Source organism: Haliotis cracherodii, unplaced genomic scaffold (assembly GCF_022045235.1).
Source record: "Haliotis cracherodii isolate W230 unplaced genomic scaffold, xgHalCrac1.p SCAF_25, whole genome shotgun sequence".
NCBI classification, from domain to species: domain Eukaryota; kingdom Metazoa; phylum Mollusca; class Gastropoda; order Lepetellida; family Haliotidae; genus Haliotis; species Haliotis cracherodii.
In genome coordinates, this window is record NW_027266281.1 from 4,800,952 (window position 1) to 4,820,863 (window position 19,912).

At 42.8% G+C, this 19,912-nt stretch overlaps 1 protein-coding gene across 1 annotated transcript; it reads left to right on the forward strand.

Moving 5' to 3' along the window:
• On the forward strand, positions 1-17,308 carry LOC139472863 (cilia- and flagella-associated protein 45-like). Its single transcript, XM_071255330.1, has 9 exons — positions 1-118; positions 1,145-1,440; positions 5,719-5,863; positions 6,110-6,280; positions 7,733-8,080; positions 10,062-10,169; positions 10,952-11,259; positions 11,750-11,974; positions 16,390-17,308. The coding sequence occupies exons 1-9, from the start codon at positions 116-118 to the stop codon at positions 16,463-16,465; spliced, it is 1,680 nt and encodes a 559-aa protein (XP_071111431.1). The 5' UTR covers positions 1-115; the 3' UTR covers positions 16,466-17,308.
• Positions 17,309-19,912: the final 2,604 nt, after the last annotated feature.

Here is a 19,912-nt window from a genome sequence, read left to right on the forward strand (position 1 = left end):
GTTCAATGTAAATAACTTGCAGGACAACGAATGGTAAATCTGAGAACATTTGGAAAAAAGAACGGGGTGTAAACACGGTTTTAGGGGCGGAATCATACTTATACATTGAACAATCATGGTAAGTGTATGTTCATATATACTATGACATCTAATTTTACGATGGTTTACTGAAGAGTTTTACATTGATTCATGTTGAAATATGAGTCTTGTGTTACTGTTAGGTTGGACATTTTCAGCGGCATGTCTAAAGTTTCACTTGCTATTCTGATCTGAATTTATCATTTAGACCCTGCAATACTGTCGTTAATATTACGCTTAACCGTATATATTACCCCTTTTTGCTATAATCGATCAGTATTACATATCACACTGTTTCTAATTCTTTTGAACCAACTATATTTCCCCATTTACTTACCCAGTAAAGTGTTGTAGTCGAAACGGCCTCATGTCAGAAAGGACTCAAAGTCATAACGGCCACAGTAAAAAGTGAAAATAGCCACAAACCCCAAACCTATTTGCTCCAACCAATATATACGGAATCCATAAAGCATAATATGAATATTATTCCAATACGGTCAAGACATGACCCACCATCACGACCGAGAGCGCTACCTTCATAAATCCTAATCAGACTGTGGTGGCCAATTACCCTCTCTTTTTCTGAGATTTATTTTTTTTTTTAAAATTCCCGTCTACTAGTTGCAGAGAATTCTGTGTACTGTAAAATTTGCCTGTATTGTCCGATGTTTTCTTGTGAACACTGTATGAATTGGGGTCATAATTCCCACATCGTAGCATGTTAACACTGCATTTGTATTTTCTTGGGTTCTTTGACGATTTGTTGGGAGGCAAAATGAAGTAAAAAGATGTAAACAAATGTTTTGGGTTCATTTGAGAGGTTAATTCCATTTACAAAAATTAAGTTGAACATATTTTTATATAAATAAATGATAAAGTTATTGAAGAATCATTCTTTAATTAAAATGTGATTTTTTGTGGCTGTGCAGTGGGAAATAAATATGCAGATGATGGTGTGGGATTTTGTTTAGTAATAAAACAATGTCTGTGTCTGAAACAAGATTACTTTTGTTCTGTGTATTCATGTCGGTATATTTATCATGGTTTATATGTTGATGTTTTCCAGCCTGGCAGCGCTATCTCAGCCTCCAATAGTTCAACCTCCTCCGCATCAAAGAGAGCCAAGACACGCCAGTATCGGGTCATAAGTAACACCTCTCAGATCGATGAGTCGCTGTTTGGTCAGCCCAACCGAGTGGCCAAGAGGAATGAGATGCTGAAGGACATGTGGACTGGCGAGAGGACGCAGGATGTTTCCCTGGAAACGCTGGCCAAACAGAGAAGCGACAAACGTAGAAAAGGAAAATCCAGTAACCGAGAAACAGTGCAGGTCATCACTAAGGATCTCATCCGAAACCTCATGTAAGAATCATTTTTTAATGTGAAATTAAACGTTACAGCTTTTCCACTGGACGAGAGTCTGGTTGGATGACCGCAAAACTGATGTTCATAAATGTAGGAACGACACATTTCTAATTCTTCTTTCGATCATAAGTGGAAATGTTCCTAAACAAAGGTTTCCAGTTTCTAAAAACAATCCTGCCGATTTGTTAAATATATTCAGATTCAATAAATGAAGATTAATTTGGAGGGAGGAAGTTATTCTCCTTATTGTTAGAAGTTTTATCTTGTCTTGTGGTGAAAATTGAAAAGAAATAAAACTCCCTAAGGTGTGACCGGGGTTCCCTACAAGGATGTAGTCACATAGAACGTAGAATGTGCTGGTTTCAAAGTGACTAGTGCCTTCCTGTTTAAAGTACAGTATATCGCTGTGTGTAAGGCGAGTGTTTTGTACCTAGAATTAGGAGGCTTTCAAGGGGGGTCGTCTTATACACAGGGTTGAAGAGTTTTGGTGTTTTTTACCCAACACTACTGTGAGCGAGTAACACCGGAAATACCACCTCAACAAATCCGTACTGAAGTACGCAAATTAATCATGTAATTGTACTGTCTGGTTTTAAAAAAATGTTAATTTTAAATCTGGACTTCTGTTTGTAATCTATTTTATTAATTTCAACATAAAATGACCGCTAAACTGATGTTCGTTAGTGTAGGAAAGACACATTTTGACTTTCATATGTTTTTCACAGGCCTGTATTCTTGGAATGACAAACAGTGACAGTCTACTTCCACATTACTTGGGAATTCCCTTGCATTATAAATACAGAAGCGTTGTTTCTGAATTTAGACCCTTTAGTCTTGAACTCAGCGTTTCAGCATACAGAGGGAATAGTCAGAGAGTTTGACTGGAAGCCCATTCTTGAATATTCTCCCTAAGACCCATCCTAGTGAACAAATGGAAGTAATGCACCTCCATGCTGGGATATTCGTACAGCTTCTCCTCACACTGTGAAAGTCCATACGCCAATGATTCCGGGGTACAATAGGTCTTCAGCAACCCCCGTTGCCGTAAAAGGTGACTATGCTTGTCGTAAAAGGCGACTAACGGGATCGGGTGGTCAGGCTCGCTGACTTGGTTGATGTATGTCATCAATCCCAATTGCATGGATTGATGCTCATGATATTAATCACTGGATTGTCTTGTCCAGACTCGATTATTTACAGACCGCCATCATATAGCTGGAATATTGCTGAGTGCGGCGTTAAACAACAATCAACCAACCAACCATTCGCCAATCAGCTCACACAAAGTGAAAGTTAATTCCTGAATGAAGGTTTGTGTCAGGATCTTGCTTAGGTTTAAGTACAAACAGGAAGTGATAATTACCTGGATGTTCAGCGATAGAATTTAACGTTGTTTGTCCACTAGTGTTTATAATGATAACATATAGCAAAACCCTGAGTAATGGCAAATTTCTACTGTCCTTATGATACCTAAACTATTGGCCAGTTTGGCAAGGACTACAGGACGAGTGCCAATTGCTAACACTGATGTTGGGTACTGATGGGGTGCAACATCCCCAATTACCATGTATTATCGTAGTTGTTCCTCCACTCTATTATCAACATCCCCAATTACCATGTATTATCATAGTTGTTCCTCCACTCTATTATCAACATCCCCAATTACCATGTATTATCGTAGTTGTTCCTCCACTCTATTATCAACATCCCCAATTACAATGTATTATCGTAGTTGTTCCTCCACTCTATTATCAACATCCCCAATTACCATGTATTATCATAGTTGTTCCTCCACTCTATTATCAACGTCCCTAATTACCATGTATTATCATAGTTGTTCCTCCACTCTATTATCAACATCCCCAATTACCATGTATTATCATAGTTGTTCCTCCACTCTATTATCAACATCCCCAATTACCATGTATTATCGTAGTTGTTCCTCCACTCTATTATCAACATCCCCAATTACCATGTATTATCATAGTTGTTCCTCCACTCTATTATCAACATCCCCAATTACCATGTATTATCATAGTTGTTCCTCCACTCTATTATCAACATCCCCAATTACCATGTATTATCATAGTTGTTCCTCCACTCTATTATCAACATCCCCAATTACCATGTATTATCGTAGTTGTTCCTCCACTCTATTATCAACATCCCCAATTACCATGTATTATCGTAGTTGTTCCTCCACTCTATTATCAACATCCCCAATTACCATGTATTATCATAGTTGTTCCTCCACTCTATTATCAACATCCCCAATTACCATGTATTATCATAGTTGTTCCTCCACTCTATTATCATCAATACCCAGGACCCAATTCCCACCATAACTTTAGTTTGGAAGTGACATGACCAGATCTATTTCTCTTACAGCTAATGAAATATAGCGCAGAATTTCTCTTGCTAATACAGTGTTTGAAATATAAAAAACTGCCATTAGGACCCACAGACTTTAGAAGCTGCAGGCCCTGACTAAACTCTTCAGGTCCACATTAAAAACTGCGGCTTATTGGGACAAATAAATCAACACATAAATTTACTGCAGGCCATACAGGACCCATACAGGTTTAAGCCTCAGGTCTGACACAAGATTCCCCTGCCATGGGCCTGTGGGTCTATTTAAAACACTATGCTCTTAGGCCAGGTTCACACAGTGCCGATTATGGCTCCCGTTTGAGATCAGACAACGCTCGGACGCGAAAAGTGAAAAAGTCGGATTACTATCCTCAATGATCTGGAATGTCCTATCATTGTCTGAATGCAGTCGTATACATTCGTAACAGAGTCCTACAAATCGGGAAAGGTCCAGAGAGGTCGGCCAAGCACTCCTGACAGTATGGTGCGTCCCATAGCTTTTAGGAAACTCGGACGATTTTGTCTAGTTGGATTACAATCGTGACTATGTTGTGACAGATTCTGCTGTATTGGATCAAAATTGAACAATGTCCTGTGTTGTCTTGACGGTGTCCTGTGAATCGGGACGCTGTCCTGATGAACGGGCATGAATTGTTCATTGCTGTTTCTTGTCGTTTGAGTCCAGATTGCGTCCTGATCTTGCCGAATGCGAGCTGTCTTTGTTGGTTCACTGTCCGGTCACTGTCTGATCTCCGTCAGATCGCATTTGGGAGAAGTGGGACGCTGTCGGGACAGATCCGGTCGTTTTTTTACCATGAGGAAGACACAAATCGGATCAGATTCAGATTGAAAACGGGAGAATTGGAATGAATTTGGCTGGAAAAGGCTGAACCGGTACGCTTCCTGAACACTATCTGATTGTTTGTGAATTTCCCGCCACGAATCACAGGATCTTGATCAGACTTTTGACAAATATTAATCGGGAATTGTCCTTTCAAGGACCTCAGTAAGAATCCTGAATGTGTGACTGAGCCCTTATGCTTGAATCAACAAATAATTCAAAGTTTTCAGCATGAATCTACATCCAAACTTGTGGTCATGGAGAGCTAGCCGTTATATTTTTAGTCATGTTAGAAGAATGTTATGAATGAATTTGTAGCTGGAAAAGGTTTTTACGGGGTATTAGGAGTATTAGCAACCTAAGCTGGTTGTAAGAGGCAACCAAATGGATTTGATGGTCAGGTTCGCTGACTTGGTTGATTGTGTTTCATCGTACCCAAACGGCAAGGATCATTGCTGAAAATATCAATCCGCATTATTTGGTCCAGACACAATTATTTACAGGCTTTTGTCATATGGCTGAAAGGGTAACAAACAAACAAACTTTGTGACAACATCAGCGGTAGAAACTAACAGTTTTAGTCCACTAGTCCTTATATTGATAACATGTAGCCAAACCCTTAATAATGGCAAATTTCTACTGGTCCTTATGATACCTTAACTATTGGGCAGTTTGGCAAGGACTACAGGACTAGTGCCAGTTTCTAACGCTGTGACATACAACACGGTCAGTCGCGTACTGGGCCCACTTGCACAAAACGATCTTAGCGCTAAGATGATCGTAACTCCCATACTTTAACATCTAGGCTTACAATAGTCGTAGCGCTAAGATTGCTTTGTGCAAGTGGCCCCTGGTGCTATTGCCACTTGTTTCAATAATGAAAGAACTGTGCAATAACGCCGGATGGAACGTCTTTAGTGCTGTGTAAATCAACCCAAACTCAAAACGATGGTGCGAAGTAGCTTCCATTGGTCAACCTTGGACTTTCATTTCCATGCTTGTGACCACCTGAATAGGTAAACACTGTCTTCATCACCTTCATCATGTTTTTTTATCTACTTTAGCGTCCCCACAGAAGATCCATCTGGCCAAACCATGATTCTTTCCCGACGCGACTTTGAAAGAATACTGCAAGGAGCTCGCACTTTTTCCAAATCTGAAAAAGAGGCCCGCAGTGATTCAATCAAGATGGCAAAGGAAGCTGCTATGGTAACTCATTTCAGACAAATCATCAAGCGCGCAATCCAAGTTATTAAATCCCATAATGAGGCTTGTTATCATGGTAATATTTTGTACTCGTGTACTTTCTAACTGGCAGTTTTAACACTGGTGTCCTATGCAGACACGGAATTCCAATATGACATGTTGAGGTCACATGCTACTTTAGGTCTGCCAGTCTCTAAGTGTTGCTTGATGGCTTCCTCTAAGTGATCTTCCCTGTGTCTTGTGTCCCAGGACGCAGCCCAAGAGAGGAAGAATTACATGAAGGCCATGGACCTGGCTCGCCAGAAGAATGAGAAGCTAAATGACCTTGAGGAAGAGGCCAAGGACAAGGCCGAGCATCTTCTATCCAAGGCCAATGAGATGAGGCAGGAACAGGAGGATGAGATCAAGCATCTCAATGAGGTCAGTTGCTGAGGTCATGCTGATTGATTACTTGTCTTTAAGTCATGGTTGTTTGTTTTTCTCAGAGTAATGTCTGTCATTGTTAATGTGAGATTCTGGAGAGGACACTTGTACAATGGCAGGTCGGTATCATCGATTAGGGCTGGGGCGAATTTACTACCCGGGTACCCACCCCCCTATTACCCGACCCTACCCGGGTACCCACTGTAGGTCTCAAGAGATACAGAATGTCCGATTTTTTATTTTTTTATTCAACCATATGAAAAGTCAGAAGGAATGGGTGCATAGTCAGAAAGAAATGCGAACATGTGTGACTTGTAGTGTAACCATAGAGTTCTAGATAATTTTTGCCATTAAACAATATATAACGTGACTAACCATGGGTCAGGGTAGTCCTGGGTAACCGGGTCCTACTCAGTACCCACCCGACCCGTGCACCCGAGTTACCCGTCCCAGCCCTATCATTAATTAGGAATATTGTATTACTATCTCTGTGGTCTAGTAGACAGGGTATCAACCCGGAGTACGGAAGGATGGTGGTTTGATCTCCATCCTCATCCTGCCAAAAGACACTAAAAGATGGTACTTGTTGTTACCCTGGCTGGCACTTGGCATTAATGGGATAAAACTGGTCTTTTCGGTGTCAGAATACTATTTATAAGTCGGGTATCCATGTTAAACTATGGAATGGCAGGGGTAAATTTAACAACAAATTGTTTGTTACAAAAAGCCAGCAGGGATGGCTCCTTTAAAAAGTTACTGGCGTTTCTCCAAACTAACTGACCTACAAGAAAATGGAGGATGCCGCTAAACGGCCGACCCTGAGGTCGTGTAGCCACCTAGCAGGACTCTGAAAGTTTTAGAACTCCTCATCCCTAAAACCCCTTTTCATGCATTCCATTCCATTTGCCTCATTTCTTGGTGATTTATGAGCAAATAAAGATGTTTGTGTACATAACATTACAAAATGGCAGCTGGTTTTCATTCAACCAAGATGACTGACATATATCATTCTTTGATTTAACCATTCACACGACCTCATTCCCCTCCTATAAAATCATTTTCTCTTCAAAATCACATGATTCACGAGCAGTGTCCAGTTAAAAAATTAAACATACATGGAGAACGGGGGAAATTACCTAGCTAGACGGGCCATCTACTTTACATTGCAGCAAGCCCTATGTAAGTTTGACTGGCCACGGGCCAATGGGCCAGCCGTTAAATCGACCATGCATGATATCTCAGTGGGCATTCGGCGGAACAAGTACAAGCAGACTCACTCACTCACTCACTCACTCACTCACTCACTCACTCAAACCCCACTCACTCGTTCACTCGTATAAATTGAGTGTGCACATCGAGCGTATAAATCTTGAGCATGACGTTAAACCCCATTTCACCCCACCCACCTGTGTTGTTTTGTGTGTATAATGGGATGTCCTGTGGTTCCAGCTTATCTTGAACGCCAAGTGCCATGCTATCCGGGACGCGCAGATCCTGGAGAAGGGGCACGTGAAGAGGGAGATGACGGAGGAGGAGAAGAGGCTTGACATCATGATGGAGGTCGATAGACAGAACGCCATACGCATCCAGGAGGAGATTGAAAGAAAGAAGAAGGACGACCAGCTGATTGGGGCGGCCAAGCTGATGGAGCAGATCCAGGAGAACGAGCAGGAGCGTCTGTTTGAGCTGGAGAGGAAGGACCAGGAGAATATCCAGATGCAGAAGTACATCGGGAAGCTGATGGAAGAAGATCAGGACATGAAGGACAAGAGGAAGGCAGAGCAGACCGACCTCAGGGTGAGTAGGGGGTTGAGTAGACAGATCTCAGGGTGAGTAGAGGTGGAGTAGACTGACCTTAGGGTGAGTAGGGGTGGAGTTGACTGACCTCATGGTGAGTAGGAGCAATGGAGTAGACCGACCTCAGGGTGAGTAGGAGGGGTGGAGTAGACCGACTTCAGGGTGAGTAGGGGGTTGAGTAGACGGACCTCAGGGTGAGTAGGGGTGGAGTACATGGACCTCAGGGTGAGTATATGTGGTAAGTAGGGTGGAGTAGACTGACCTCAGGGTGAGTAGGGTGGAGTAGACTGACCTCATGGTGAGTAGGAGGGGTGGAGTAGACTGACCTCAGGGTGAGTAGGAGGGGTGGAGTAGACTGACCTCAGAGTGAGTAGGAGGGTAGGAGTAGACTGACCTCAGGGTGAGTAGGGTGGAGTAGACTGACCTCAGAGTGAGTGGGGTGGAGTAGACTAACCTCAGAGTGAGTGGGGTGGAGTAGACTGACCTCAGAGTGAGTAGGAGGGGTGGAGTAGACTGACCTCAGGGTGTGTAGGAGGGGTGGAGTAGACTAACCTCAGGGTGAGTAGGAGGGGTGGAGTAGACTGACCTCAGGGTGAGTAGGGTGGAGTAGACTGACCTCAGAGTGAGTAGGAGGGGTGGAGTAGACTGACCTCAGGGTGAGTAGGAGGGGTGGAGTAGACTGACCTCAGAGTGAGTAGGAGGGGTGGAGTAGACTGACCTCAGGGTGAGTAGGAGGGGTGGAGTAGACAGACCTCATGGTGAGTAGGAGGGGTAGAGTAGACAGACCTCATGGTGAGTAGGAGGGGTGGAGTAGACTGACCTCAGGGTGAGTAGGAGGGGTGGAGTAGACTGACCTCAGGGTGAGTAGGGTGGAGTAGACTGACCTCAGGGTGAGTAGGAGGGGTGGAGTAGACTGACCTCAGGGTGAGTAGGAGGGGTGGAGTAGACGGACCTCATGGTGAGTAGGGGGTTGAGTAGACGGACCTCAGAGTGAGTAGGAGGGGTGGAGTAGACCGACCTCATGGTGAGTAGGGTGGAGTAGACTGACCTCAGGGTAGGTAGGAGGGGTGGAGTAGACTGACCTCATGGTGAGTAGGAGGGGTGGAGTAGACAGACCTCATGGTGAGTAGGAGGGGTGGAGTAGACTGACCTCAGAGTGAGTAGGAGGGGTGGAGTAGACAGACCTCAGAGTGAGTAGGAGGGGTGGAGTAGACTGACCACAGGGTGAGTAGGAGGGGTGGAGTAGACAGACCTCATGGTGAATAGGAGGGGTAGAGTAGACAGATCTCAGGTTGAGTAGGAGGGGTGGAGTAGACTGACCTCAGAGTGAGTAGGAGGGGTGGAGTAGACTGACCTCAGGGTGAGTAGGAGGGGTGGAGTAGACTGACCTCAGGGTGAGTAGGAGGGGTGGAGTAGACAGACCTCAGGGTGAGAAGGGATGGAGTAGACCGACCTCAGGGTGAGTAGGAGGGGTGGAGTAGACCGACCTCAGGGTGAGTAGGAGGGGTGGAGTAGACAGACCTCAGGGTGAGTAGGAGGGGTGGAGTAGACTGACCTCAGGGTGAGTAGGAGGGGTGGAGTAGACTGACCTCAGGGTGAGTAGGTTGGAGTAGACAGACCTCATGGTGAGTAGGAGGGGTGGAGTAGACTGACCTCAGGGTGAGTAGGAGGGGTGGAGTAGACAGACCTCAGGGTGAGTAGGAGGGGTGGAGTAGACTGACCTCAGGGTGAGTAGGAGGGGTGGAGTAGACAGACCTCAGGGTGAGTAGGAGGGGTGGAGTAGACTGACCTCAGGGTGAGTAGGAGGGGTGGAGTAGACTGACCTCAGGGTGAGTAGGAGGGGTGGAGGGGAAGTGCAGATTAGAAGCTATTTTCCCTCTTCAGGTGCTCCTTGATTTACTTGCTACGAGTAATGATTATGTAAACCTGAAGTAATTCCCCGGTTTGAGCGTTGTGGTGATGTACCATGTGTCTTTCACAGGAGGAGCTCAACAAAGCTAACGATGACATCATCCGTCGCCGAGATGTCAAGAAACTGCAAGAGCAAGCGGAAGAACTGAAAGTGCTGGAATACCAGAGACAGAAAGCTGTGAGTTGCGAGTATCAAATCCCATTTGTACATTCTTGTTTGATGCTTTCCAGAGTCTGCTGGGCATTCATGCTCAATGTACATCTGGACTTTGTAATTTGTGCATTGGGTGAAATTGCCACGTCGTCATGAAACTTTGAAAATTGACTCTGAAACCAGAAAATATATCAAGGATTTTAATTCTTTGTATTAGAGTGGAGTTCCAATTGCACGCTTAAAATCGTAATGACACAGTTAAAATACTTGACTGGTGCTTAAAGGGCACCTGTAGAAATAATGAAAAAAATAAATCTTTCACAATGTTTTTTGTATAAAGCCAGCTTGTGAATGTACTTCCACAACTCGACGAACACGTGGAAAATAAACATGCTTGGTGTACAGTGTGACTTACACTATAAATCAAGGGATTCAAAAAGTAAAACTGGTATCATCAATCTCAATGAAAAGGAAGGGTGCAAACATACTTAGTTACATCAATGACGATCTAACAAGAGATTCCCTGGTTTTGAGTGAGTGAGTATAGTTTTACGCCGTTTTTAGCAATATCACGACGGGGGACCCCAGAAAGGGGCTTCACCCATGTGGGAAATCGAACCCGGGTCCTCGGTGTGACAAGCGAACGCTTTAACCACAAGGCTACCCAACCACGCCCTAGTTTTGAAGACAGATTAACAGTATTGTTCTTGTTGACACAGTTAAGTGCCTAAGTGCACAGTTGAGCACGTGTATGGGTGCATCATGGCACACATAAACCAATTCTATCCCTGTCATATGTTCCTTAGGAGAGAGAAGCTGCATTTGAAAAGGAGCAGGAGAGGGTCCGCATTGAGAAGGAGCGGGAGGTTGCCCGACTTCGAGCTTTGCAGGAGCGAGCAAGGGACGAGCAGGCCGAGCGGGATGCTTTGCGAGCCAAGCGTGCTCAGGAGCAAGCCGAGCGGGAGTGGCGCAAGAAGGAGGCAGCCGAAGCATACAAGAAGTCGGAGATGGAAGCACTGCTCAAGAACGCTCGCAGTATGCAGATGTCACAGAAGGAGCACTACCTTGCAGTGCAGGCACAGAGAGAGAGATCCGAGTTTGAGAGAGTGCTTAGGTAGGTGTTGCTTTTGTATGTAGGATAGTGTTTGAGGGAGTGCTTAGGTAGGTGTTGCTTATGTGTACAGGATAGTGTTGAGGGAGTGCTTAGGTAGGCTGTGCTTATGTATGTAGGATAGAGTTTGAGAGAGTGCTTAGGTAGGTGTTGCTGTTATATGTAGGACAGAGTTTTAGGTAGTGCTTAGGTAGGCTGTGCTTATGTATGAGTGCTTAGGTAGGTGTTGCTGTTGTATGTAGGACAGTGTTTGAGGTAGTGCTTAGGTAGGCTATGCTTATGTGTGTAGGACAGTTTTTGAGAGAGTGCTTAGGTAGGTGTCGCTTATGTGTATAGGACATTATTTGAGAGAGTGCTTACATCGGCAGTAATGATAATGTAGCCAGGACAGTGTTTGACAGTGAATTCTGTCACCAAATGTCAGAGATCCGTATTCCAATAGGCTCCACATTCCACCCCTGCTAAAGTCTCATTGTATGGTTCTCTTCTCCAGGGCCCAGAAGGAGCTGGTGGAGAAGGAACAACGAGAGGACGATGTGATGCGCAAGAAGCGTCTGACACACGCGGAGGAAGTGCGTCGCCAGATTAGGCAGAAGGAGCACGAGAAGGTCAAAGAACGAAACAACTTCTTTGAGGAAGGTGTGAAGCTTGACGAAGAGGCACGTGTCCGTCGAAACAGACTGGAGGAAGTCAAGAGGAAGAAGCTCCAAGAACTCAGGTCTGTACCAATAGTAGTCTGTCTTTATAACTCAGATGTTAAGGAAGGGCTTGTGCTGGCTGGGATACTAAGTTGCAGCTAGTATGTGACTGAATAATTACAAGACCGTTTTCGACATGTATGCTTCCATACCTGGGCTCACTTGCACAAAATGATCTTAGCGCTAAGACTGATGTAGGCCTATGTTAAAGTATGGGGCTTATGATCATCTTAGTGCCAAGATCGCTTGTGCAAGTGGGCCCACTTCGTTCCAACGGTTGACCTTTAACCTTGTTTCTTTACTAATGAATCCTACCACAGTTGATATTGCCCTACTAACATGTTTCCCGTGAGAATTAGCCTTGACCTGCATAGACAGCTGACCTCTAACCTTTATCCTTGTTTCTTTACTAATGAATCCTACCACAGTTGATATTGCCCTACTAACATGTTACCCGTGAGAATTAGCCTTGACCTACATGGACAGCTGACCTCTAACCTTTAACCTTGTTTCTTTACTAATGAATCCTACCACAGTTGATATTGCCCTACTAACATGTTACCCGTGAGAATTAGCCTTGACCTACATAGACAGCTGACCTCTAACCTTTAACCTTGTTTCTTTACTAATGAATCCTACCACAGTTGATATTGCCCTACTAACATGTTACCCGTGAGAATTAGCCTTGACCTACATAGACAGCTGACCTCTAACCTTTAACCTTGTTTCTTTACTAACCTCCTCCCTCCGTACAGGGATATTGGCATCCCTGAGAAGTACCTGCGCCATGTTGTCCACCAGGCGAAGCTGGAGAACCCGGAGTCGGTGGCCGTGTAGCATCCAGCGGTGGGAACAATCTCCACAGTGCAGCTCTGTCTTGTACAGTCCATCCTCCTTTATCCAGGGTGTTATGTCTCCATTCTATTTTTATACTTACCCTACTCGCCAGTGTAACTTCATCTTGGAATGACGTCTCAACTGACGTGGGTCCTCACTTACTGAGAAGACATTCCCTGTCAGGAGAGTAAATTAATTGGGTGGCTAATTATAGTTTTCGCTTGAGGCCATATGAAATAGACTCACACACTGAACTGTGGCTATTATTGAGTCCAGGGACGTAACATAATGGATTGGAGATATAATACCCATGATAAACGAGGAAGTGTTAGGTCTACCAACAAAAACATGCCTAAGATGATATTGAATATAGAATTGTGAACATTATTTGTTGAATTTGAACAGACCAACAGCACATACAGTTGGCACACCTGTCTGGAAGTTTAACCACTGGTCTGAAGCCTGTGTCTAGTAAAATTTCATCTGGTCTAGAAAGATCTGCTTATACAAGTCCATATACTAGGAATAAAATATACTGAAAATGCTACCAAATTTCAAGTTCGAGGTAGTAGATACAAGTATTTGTCATAGGCTGAACTATGCTATTAAGTAAGACAGCCAAGCACTTAAGGTCCTCAAAAAGGAAGCCTAATTGTCCCTTGTGTGTGTACAAATTCAACATATGCCACAATTCTATCTATATGAAAACATCTTAGATTTGTATGTTGGTGGGCCTGTGATAACCGATGTCCTAACTCAGTGTATGTAGAGGTCAATGCAAGGGTTCAAAGTGCATTTGCATCTGTTGATGATGATTATGAGGATGTCAGAGATGTAGCTCACCCAACCTTGTCAAGTACGTGCTTACAGTGAGAGAATTGTTGCCACAGAGTCTGGCTGACGGTAACCCTTGCCGTGACCTTGACCTTGACCTAGTTTAGAACTTGTCGTTTCCATGTGCTTGACATTGCTGGCATCAAAAGCAGCGTTAGAACAGTTTTCGTCCACTAGTCCTTATAATGATAACCTATAGCAAAACCCTTAAAAATGGCAATTTTCTACTAGTCCTTATGATACCTTTACCATTAGGCAGTTTGGCAAGGACTATAGGACTAGTGCCACTTTCTAACCCTGCAAATACCACTGGCAGGGAAGATGAATAGATTGTTTTCCTGTATATATAATACTTGGAGCTCCGCCAGTTTGATTAAGTATTGATGCATGGGAGGCCCGCTTGCCTTAGGTGCTGCAATTCATAGTGAAGCGTTGCACCCTTAGATGTGCCAGAAACCTTGATAAAAGGTTTGAATCCCGGTTTGCCCTGCTAATGTTTCTAGGTTTGTCAGCACCATACCCATGCTCATGGGTTTTACAAAAGTGGTAAACTTCTAAGACCTGCATCACTTTGGGCTGTCAAGCTGGCATGCCGTGATCTAACTGAAATACTCTTCACAGTGGGGTTAAACTCGATTCACTCACTCACTCACTCACTCTACCAATGGTAGTACCTTTAATGGTGTGAGTGAGTGAGTTGGGTTTAACGTCGCTTTTAACAGTATTCCAGTTATATCGCGGCGTGTCAGCTTAATGTGGGATGAAAGCCCGAAATGATGCAGGTCTCAGACGTTTACCACTTCGGTGACAACCACGAGCACGGGTATGGTGCTGACAAACCTAAAAACATAATCGGGGCGAACCGGGATTCGAACCCACAATCATAGGTTTCTGACGTGCCCAAGGGACGCAACTCTGCACAGCGAATCTCGCCGCCTTAGACGACTGGGCCACCCGTGCCCCCCTTTAATAGTGTGAACCAAACACTTTGATGATGTCAGCACTAGCTATGGAAACAACAAGTTATTTGTCAAGTATGTGTTCGTGTTTTTCAGCACTAGTCCTGTGTATGTACACTGTATTAGTTGTGTGATAGACCGTAGACTCCCTTCTTTTGTTTCTCCTGCTATATGCAGGCACTAGCACCTGAACGACTAGCCGACTAGTCAACCAGCCTACTGGTCACTGATATCCGGGGTAGAATAGGTCTTCAGCAACCCATTCTTGCTGTAAAAGGTGACTGCTTGTCGTAAGAGGCGACTAACGGGATCGGGTGGTCAGGCTCGCTGACTTGGTTGATGCATGTCATCTATACCAATTGCGTGGATCGTTGCTCATGATGTCAATCACTGGATTGTCTGGTCCAGACTCGATTATTTACAGACCGCCGTCATATAGCTGGAATATTGCTGAGTGTGGCGTTAAACAACAAACCAAAGCAAAAAACTAGTCACTGATAATCTCTCCATGAGAAATTTATGAGCCTATTCTTATGAGGATCCTTGGCTAGTCGACTAGTAAAATGTTAGTTGTTCCAGGGTGATTGTGTACAGTATGCTTGGTGTTGTGAATAATTCTATACTGGATGCTGTTTATAATTACCTGATGCAGTTTTTTAATTTAATTTGTTAACTATCTTATGTGTTTTTTATATTCTTTTATCTCTTTGAACACTGATAGATATGGAACCTATCACTCTTTTCACTGCATGCACCAACACAAACACATTAGGTGTCAAGACGAAGATGCTGAAATATACATAAAAATATCATCAATATCATTGATTCTAAAAAGTGATAAATATTTAGCTTCCACCAAACTGAACACACACTGGATATTTAATCTCAAGAAAGGCATCAGATATCAAAATCACTAGGGATTAATTGACATTTTTTTTTTTTACAATAATAGCTTATTGTAATGTTCCAATTCTCTGAACTCCATTGTATTATATTCTCATCATCACTTTTGATGGGTCCCCTAGGTATGGAGGGTGTCATGTATGAACATTTGCCAACATGCGTTATCAGGTCTGAGTATGTTGACAATGTGATTATAAGTTCAAGAACTTTTTTTTTATGTCCATGTCTCACCGACTGGATGATTTTATAAACTGGAAAAAAACAAACCAACTACTGTATTCGACATAATAAGCGCCCCGGGCGCTGTCAAAATTAGAAATAGGGGTGCTTATTAGCATATTATTTTGGTGAAAAAAACAGAGTTGAAAGATTGTAAATTTCATGGTTTATGGTGACAGCCTGAAATGTTTACATACGACAGATATATTTTTCCAGAATTTAATTGCCCATAATTAAGGGTGCATGTAACAGACGAGTGTGTTTTAAATAAATAAGTCTTGTGTACATTGATCAATTGGAAGGGGTGCTAATTTGGATTGATTGCTAGCCAATATATTAGCAAATATCGCTGTGGGCGCTTATTAGAGGGGGGTGCTTATTACGTCGAATACGGTATTAAGAACAATGAAAAGTGCAAGGTTAACGTGAGGGAAAAAGCTAACCAATACACACGCCTGGACGGAATGGTTTAACTCATGCTTGTGCAATACATATCAAGTAACAGTTGATGTGGGTATAAATTGGTTCATTCCAGCCGCCACTGAACTCTAAGAAGTTGAAAGTGTTTTTTTAAAAATACTTTTATCTCTTAATATCTTCATGACCCCTCAATAACGATGCCGAGTATATTTTTCAAATTTGAAATAAATAATATTAACATGTTCTCTTCTTTGTGTTCACAGGGAAGCTGGGATCCCCGAGAAATATCTTTCCCAAGTCGAGAGAAAGGTTAACCAACCAGCGAAAATCATGGCTTAAGTTTTGGTTACCATGGAAACACCTCTTCCGTCCAAAGAAAATTGTGATATACTTTTGGAAATATTTGTGTCATGATAAACACAATATTTATGAGAATTCAGTACTACAAGTACTTATGATACTATTGTATGTTGGTATTTTAATAGGCTAATTTTGGTATGTGATCTTTTCTGTTATTGAAAACACGAAAGATTGGTTAAGATTTGGCTTGAGTGAAAATATGACAGAACTATTGTTTGTGGTTGGATATAGTGTCTAAACTGGATTTTGTCAAAATGTTTTTGGAAATATGGGATAGTCCTGTCTGGCATGGCAGAAGCGAACCGGACCTCGATGACCTTGGTAACTCAAGGTCATGGTTATATGTTAAACAATCATCAGTATTCTATATGTTATTGTGCAAATAGTGTTGTTTCCAGTATATTATTGTACATAATGGTTGTCCTGCAAACATATATATATATATATATATATATATACTACTACAAAAAGTTAAAGAGCACCAAATTTTTTTCATGACTATACTTAAGGTCAGGCCATGACTGGTTAGCGATAATCATATGAATAAAATCTGGTGTTCTCGAACTTCTTTTGAGTAGCATACATCATCCATCCAAATTTTCAATGCTGTTTGCTTTTCAAGTAGTATTTTCACGTTACATTAGGTAAATTTATTCAATACAGAAACATCCAAATTTTCTCTTTCGTTAGGATTATTCTGTTGAATCATGGCACTTTAAGTTACTGTGATCACATCCTTGTACATATCATCTCCTTTCCTCTGCGTATTGATTGATGAAAACACACAAATTTAGACTTGTGTTAAACCACTAAGAAATAAAATTCTTCATCACATCTGTTTTTTTGTTGCCTCTCTGTGTGGCTGATTCAGCTGGGAATGGAGTTTTTGGTTCATTGAGAAATCTTGACCGACAATTGACACCACAAATGTGCAGTCAATAACAACAGGGGTGCTTTGTGACAGAAGCTTGTGAGGCTACCAGCCCCAACATGGCTCTCTCTAGTGAGCGAGTTGGTTTAACGCCACTTTAAACAGCATTACAGTTATGTCACGGCGTGTCAGCTTAATGTGGGAGGAAAGCCCGAAGTGACGCAGGTCTCGGACGTTTACCACTTCGGTGAAACCCACGAGCACGGGCATGGTGCTGACAAACCTAGAAACGTAATTGGGGCGAACCAGGATTCGAACCCACAATCATAGGTTTCTGGCGTACGCAAGGGGCGCAACTCTGCACAGCGAATCTCGCCGCCTTAGACGACTGGGCCACCCGTACCCCGCTCTAAGTTGACACGATTTATGGATAACAACTTCAGTACTGTGAAGGCGACGTTTCGGTGTGGATCCTTTTCCCGTTGTGAAGCAAGACCGAATGGGGATGTTGTTGTTGCATTAAGTGTTTAAGAGGTCGCCTTCTGCCTCAGCAATTTCGGCTGACCTGTCCCTCTTTTGGACTCGTGTGTGAGTAGGGTACACCTAAATATTGCTTGTTTGGTATTCACATAATTTCTGTTTTTGTATTGATATAATTTCATTTTTAACTTTGGCTGCTGTTTAATGTTTATATGCATTCTTGTAGCTGTCCATCTCTCAGAAATAGAGTTAGTTTGGTCTTCGCTATTGCATCTCATGGCTTTAGGGGATCTATGACAGATAGCGGGTCTAACTGTAACTAGAAAGTGTTTTTACTCGTAAAAACATATGTCTCCCCCAACTCCCCATTCATTCGTTTACTTCACGTTAAACCCCATCTCTTCATTCCCACCCTCCATTACTAAAAAACAGAGACAAAAAGAAGAACTCCTAGAAATTTCAAACAACTAATGGGCACCACTTCAGGACTTGGTTAATATGTTACAACTTCATGAAATAATATTGAACAGTTTTGGAGTTATGGTCCGGAAACAAAGCTTACCCCCATTCAGAGTCTATGTTCAACTTATCTCCATGGAAACGAGAAAAAATAAAAATGTCAAAAATCTCTAAATAGCAAAAGGCACCACTTCAGTGCTGGGTTAATGTGTATACAAAGTTTCGCGAAGAAATATTAAACGGTTTCTGAGTTATGGTCCGGAAACGGTGGGAACGCCGACGCCGACGCCGACGGGAACCGTGGCAAAAACAATATGTCTCCCTCCATTCTGGGGGAGACATAATTCTTGTTTTAACCTAGCCCGGGCTGGGGCATGGTCTTGACATTCTAGTAACACGTGATCAATGGTTTCAGCCTGATTGCAAGATGGACAAACCTTGTCATAGTGCTTTTTGTGACAGAGTCTGAGGTATGAGATGGCAATTTCAACTTTCCTTTCATCTGAGTATGTGTTTGGCTTTTGTTGGATCTTGGGTTGAATTTTGTATAGCCATCTGCCGATCTTACTTGCGTTTCACTGGGCTTGCCATCTTGGTCTATAGAGGCTTTGATTTTGCTTTTTATCTCTAGTTTACTAAAGGGAATAGGCTGTATATCCGCTTTGTCTAGAGCTAGCTTCGCCAGTGAGTCTGCTTTTTCATTTCCTTGAATATCTATGTGAGAGGGGATCCAACACATCTCCACCTGTTGCCCTTGGTCCGATAGTTTTGTATATTTGAATGAGGACTTACTTACTTACTTTGGAGATTTAACGTGTGCTTTCCGACCGATGCGTTTTTCGCACATGGGCCCGGCCAGGCCATTTAATGTGTTTCCGAAAGGGGCGAAAGTGGTGTGTGCAACCCAAGAGGGGGCTTTAGGGGTTGCTTATATAGAATTTTGGAATTTTGAGATTTGGAATAGGTGCCGATGGGGTTGGGGAGGAGAACTAAGGGAGCTGGGTATGGTGGATGTTTGTTTGTTTATGTAAATTTGATTTAGTAGATTATAGTGTTTTTAGATGCGTTTTATTAGTTCCGTTTTGATTAAGAATACACTTAAGGCCTTGAAGTTTTCTAGTTTATTTTGTGGGTTTAGTATTGCTTCTAGAGTGAGAGCCTTGTTTAGATTGAGGGTGGTTTGTTATGCGGTTCGATGTGTTAGGTAGTGTGTGCAGTGGATGAGTGCGTGTTCTGGGGTTTCTAGTTGTTTGCAGTGTGGGCAGTTACCTGTAGTATGTTTTTTAAATTTTTTAGATGGTTATTTAGGTTGGTGTGTCCTGTTTGGAGTTTAGTGATTACTCTGTCGCTTTTTTTTGATGGATGGAGAATTTTTGGTTTGGTTAGTGGTTTGCTGAGCACTTTTTTGATTTGGCTATTTGAGTTTACGGTAGATATGAGGAACATTGTACAGAATATATATAGTAGGTGGATGATTAACGGTAGAGGACTAACAGTAACAACAATTGCTTACATGAGTGGGATAACAGTAAGTAATGACAACAAAAGGATACCGTAATACTGTCACAACATGATGGACAGAGAACATATAGTCGGAAGCCAATGTGACATGAAGC

Excerpts from the sequence above, each read along its gene's own strand:
- LOC139472863 (XM_071255330.1), top strand. Across the intron at positions 6,281-7,732 it reads AGATCAAGCATCTCAATGAG|CTTATCTTGAACGCCAAGTG; the intron begins GTCAGTTGCTGA and ends CTGTGGTTCCAG. Across the intron at positions 10,170-10,951 it reads AATACCAGAGACAGAAAGCT|GAGAGAGAAGCTGCATTTGA; the intron begins GTGAGTTGCGAG and ends TATGTTCCTTAG.